Below are 4,981 nucleotides of genomic sequence, written 5' to 3' on the forward strand. Positions count from 1 at the left end.
ACTCAAGCTCCAACCACTACAACTCCGGCTCCAACCACTACAACTCCAGATCCAACCACCACAACTCCAGCTCCAACCACCACAACTCCAGCTCCAACCACTACAACTGCAGCCACCACAACTCCAGCTCCAACCACCACAACTGCAGCCACCACAACTCTGGCTCCAACCACCACAACTCCGGGTCCAACCACTACAACTCCAGCTCCAACTACTACAACTCCAGCTCCAACAACCACAACTCCGGATCCAACTACCACAACTCTGGCTCCAACTACCACGACTGTAACCACCACATCTCCGGCTCCAACCACCACTATTGCAGCCAATAGAACTCCAGCTCCAACCACTACAACTCTGGCTCCAACCACTACAACTCCAGCTCCAACTACCACAACTCCAGTTCTAACCACCACAACTCTGGCTCCAACCACCACAACTGCAGCCACCACAACTCCAGCTCCAACCACTGCAAGTCCTGCTCCAATTAGAACAACAATATCTCCAACGACCACAACTACATCCACCACAACTCTCGCTCAGACAACCACTCTTTTAGCCACTACATCCCCAATAAGTATATCCCAAGGTATGTGACTCCCTGACTCCCTCCTTTTTCCCTTTTTATTTTTCTTTTCTTTTCAACCCTCCTGACCACAGTGCAATTCTTTGTTATGCTTAATCTAATGTGCTACTTAACAAGGTGGAAGGCACTAAATTCACCTTGACATTTTCGGTCAATTTCAACATAAGGATCAATGCAGTCCTTTGTTGACCCCCCCTGTATTGTTTGATTAGAAAAAAATATGGAAAAAAAATTCCTCAAATCGTACAAAATGACTAAGCCACACATTCTTATATATTCCTATACATTTTTGATTCTAGTGGCCATAGAAACGTGAATCTTGATGAATTGTACTGAAAATGAAAATACAATTCACCTTGAATCCATCCTAAATTTTATTTCCAAAAACAGATCCTAATTTTATGTACCTTCAATATTATTAATAAAACTGCTATAACTGTATGTTCAAGGACATGCATTTAACAGGAATTCTGTTCTGTTCTGTTCTGTTTTTTTCTTTTATTAATTTCCAAACAAGATGTTTTTTAATCCCTACAGGCTTGAAATCATTGGCACATCTACAGATGAAGATAACTTCTATTGGAGAGATCAGCAATGGAACCATCACTGAACATGTTAAACAGGTATGTCAAACAGAAAGTGTAAAACTTTATCAATGATAATGAATACATGCAATATAAAGTATGGGATGAAGGGGATGAAATAGATCTTCTGACATGTATTCTCTGTGTTTTCTCTCTTTTTTTAGTTTTTTGACCAGCTCCTGAATGGAACAGCCCACACAGTAACAGTGACAAAAATCCGGAGGGTTAGAGTTGCCCCATAGATACTTCATGTAGACAGAAATAGTCCAAAGTGAATGTATAACGACAACAATTGATAATCCCCAAACAGTATTGTTGAATGTAAATTGTGGCAATGTGTAAGTGGCAAAGTGTCAAATTATTTGCATATTATTTGCATGGCATAATGGGAAGCTCAAACAAAGCAGTCTGACCTGTCAAAGAAGTAAAGTAAATATTTTCTAAAAGATTATTTTTGTACTATAGTTATTGTTTATTTTATATGATATTAATTAGACTTTAAATAAAGTAAAAAATAATTATTTAGTGACATTGTTTGTAGCTACAATACTTTCTGGTAGTCCTTAGATAGGAATCAGAATCAGAAATACTTTAATAATCCCAGGGGGAAATGATTTATTTTATAATACAAGATGAGCTGTTTTGTTATTTGATGTAATATTACGCCATTTTGAAATGTGAATAAAGAGATATTTACTATTTGAAGTACCTTTCTTTGTGTTATTTTTGTGTTGCTCTTGTTTATTCATTCAGTCCATCATGTTTCTTGTTTTATTTTGTTGCTTACCTCTCCTATCCCTTCAGACCACTTCACTTCCTGCCACTTTCCCTCCAGTTTGATGTTTGTTGTTGTTTGACTGTGAACAACAAAGATGATATGAAGGTATTGAGATAATAGAGAAACTCCTGTTTGCAATTTAGTATGATAGTAAGTATGATAGTAATGGAAATATTTTAAGAATATTGCACTTTATTGTAGTACTATTGCACTAACGTTGAAGTGGCCCTCCTATGAGAGGAAAATACCAGCAGTTACTACTCAAGTCTAGAAAATAAAAACCACTTAAATCACTGTTTAATATATATTTCATGTAGACTATGTGAAAGTTGTTTTTCTATCCCATAAGTACCCACTAGAGGTCAGTTTCCACCTTTGTTCCAGCTTTGGCAGAACACCACTGGTCCTACATATACCTTCATATAAATTCAAAGTTCACTCTTGCACAATGGTTTATTTTTTAATATAAGAACCCTGGAATAACAGTTGCTAACATCAACCACAGGAGTTACCAACAATGAATGTTCCATTTACTGAAGTGTAGCAGACCCTTTCCAGTGACATCATGCAAAATAGTGGCACCCTGACTCTGTTTGACCTGAACGGAACAGGGCCTTGATTAGGTTACATGGTAACATGTTAACGTTCCTTGTCATACCAGGTCAGATAAAGCCTTGTCTGAACTAACGAAGGGTTCATTTTTTTGTTTCAAAACGTACATAGTTTGGCACTCAAAGAGATTAGGTCAGGGGTAGGCAACCTGCGACTCTTTAGCCCCCTCTAGCCTGTGGCTTAGAGAGGGAAAAAAAATACAAAAATGACATCTTCATTTTCATTTATCATTGATGTAGACCAAAAGGGAATCTTACATTCTCCAATTGTAAAAATGTTTAGTCATTACACATCGGATAAAACTAACATTTTAACAAAACACCACTAAATGTGCGTCATACATTACTTCCTGACCTGGTGCCTTTTCCTCTATATTTTGCCAAACTAAAATACTCAATAGTGGTGGCCACTAGTCTTGAGTTTCCCATGCTAGGCTAGCTATGGATTCCAAATCCAAGTCTTGAAGGAAAACAGAGAATTTAATAGTGCATGGACAAATTTGTTTCTTTTCACCACCAACCACCAACACTGCTGGTTTAACACTATGTTTGATCTGCAGCGAGAGATTAGCATAAGGCTCAAATACGTTTCACGCCTCTAGACAGGTTTTTTGCCAAAAATGGCTCTTTAGATTGTAAAGGTTGCTGACCCCTGGATTATGGTTAAGGCCGAACACTCTACAACTTCATCATTGTTTTAAATATAGCATATGCAGGGGCAGATCTAGAGAAATATTTATGGGCTGTCGAGAAGGTGGCATGGAGACTTTAAGGGAAAGCAGAAATATATGCTGATTTGATCGCAGACAGTCACATATATCAATATTTGCTTTGAAAATCTCCCAAATTAACATACTTGCACTAAAAAACATTACTTTCAGGAATCAAGTAAAGGCTGTATATCGAAATGAAAGTTTGTAGTTCCTTCATGCATCATTTACACACGGTTCACCTGTCGAATCAACACTCAGGATGTTGATGGAGCAGGTCTCTGTAAAGATGTGGGCAAAACAGTTACTGATTTCCCATTGTTTGGCCAGCATATCATCCAGAACATTAGTTTTGGATGATAGGAGCAGCCTTAAATCCAAGCTGGGCCAGCCGGCTCTCCTTCTCTCCTCCTGGAATGACAGCACCCGCTGTTGGTGGGCTGTTCTTTCAACCCATGCTTTCTTTTCCGATGACTGTACACCATTCCTGTCTTAATGCCAATGTGTTTCAGCAATGAAGCCAAAAACAGAGAGGTTTGAAGGATCTAGCCTTACTGTCCCAGCATCTGAACACACAGCCGTTGCCATAGTCAAAATCTCTTAAATCCATTTGATTTGATACATTTTGCTCAGACACAATCAGACATCATTCAATTATATATTTAGCAAGAAAGCAAAAAAAAAAAAATTAAAAAGAATTTAGCAACTTTTACAGGAGCTACCAGTCATATGAGGCACATTAGTAAAGCATTGCATAGAAATATCTAAAGGTGGCTTTAGAACTCAATAAATAGTTTTATTTCAAAATCTTCATCTCTTTTTTTATTGAAGCTTATCTCTTAATGATGATAATAAAACATGGCCGTAACAGATCATTCAATTAATTAAATAATGTGTTAATTTCACACAAATTCTTAAATTAATTTAAATTAATTTGTTCAATTTGAAAGCATTTTACACCAAACTGAGGTGGCAGCTGGGGTGGCCAGGCATTTTTTAGATCTAGATCCGCCCTTGAGCATATGGAGTTAGCTCTGCCCAAGTTCAACCAGAAATTAGCCCACTGAAAAAACCTGTGTAGCCCTGTACCGTTTAGTCTGAAGCAGTTCGTCAAATCCAGATGGGAGTTTTAGTCCATTTTATTTCATGTTTAACAATCACATCAATAGTTTACAAGTAATCAAAAAATAAGATTCTAAATAAAACAGTACAGATTATAAGAATAATCATTATGAATTAAAGAGCAGCAGTCACACTTTAAATAATTGAAAAAAGATTGCTGAGCAAGACATGTGATTGCTTGCTTGCAACAATAATGCATACAAAAACAAAACTCTGTGTACTATATTCAGGTGTAGAAATCTGTGTACACACAAAACAGTAAACATGCATACTGTGCCCTTTCGTCAGATTTTGTGAAATTGTGCGCACTTGCACGAGCCTTCTGACCATTCCCACAGTTTAATATAAATCAGCTGAGACTTATTTTTAACGATTTAAATATACTGTCTTCAGTGATTGTGTAATGGCAGGAGTGTAGTGGTATGTTGGCTATGATACAATGCTTTGTTGTTTGAAACTGAAAAGAGGACAAAGATGACATGATTGAACTCTTTTGCTATTGTTCAAGCATTTTAGCTTGGACAGAGATATTCACAAAATTTTAACAGTTCAGTGTGGACAGAGCCGGAGATATGTGGTCAAACCAATGC

General features: G+C 37.3%; 1 protein-coding gene across 1 annotated transcript in view; it reads left to right on the forward strand.

Annotated features, from left to right (window-relative positions):
• Positions 1 to 1,688, forward strand: part of LOC118324115 (integumentary mucin C.1-like) — a 3,035-nt gene extending 1,347 nt beyond the window's left edge. The window contains exons 2-4 of the mRNA XM_035656266.1: positions 8 to 589; positions 1,124 to 1,209; positions 1,335 to 1,688. Of these exons, the coding sequence (XP_035512159.1) occupies positions 8 to 589; positions 1,124 to 1,209; positions 1,335 to 1,412 (746 nt within the window). The 3' untranslated portion in view covers positions 1,413 to 1,688. The remainder of the gene's footprint in view (positions 1 to 7; positions 590 to 1,123; positions 1,210 to 1,334) is intronic.
• The last annotated feature ends 3,293 nt before the right edge of the window (positions 1,689 to 4,981 follow it).

This window comes from Morone saxatilis, unplaced genomic scaffold (genome assembly GCF_004916995.1).
Source record: "Morone saxatilis isolate NCDOM2014 unplaced genomic scaffold, NCSU_SB_2.0 Contig0, whole genome shotgun sequence".
Taxonomy (NCBI): domain Eukaryota; kingdom Metazoa; phylum Chordata; class Actinopteri; family Moronidae; genus Morone; species Morone saxatilis.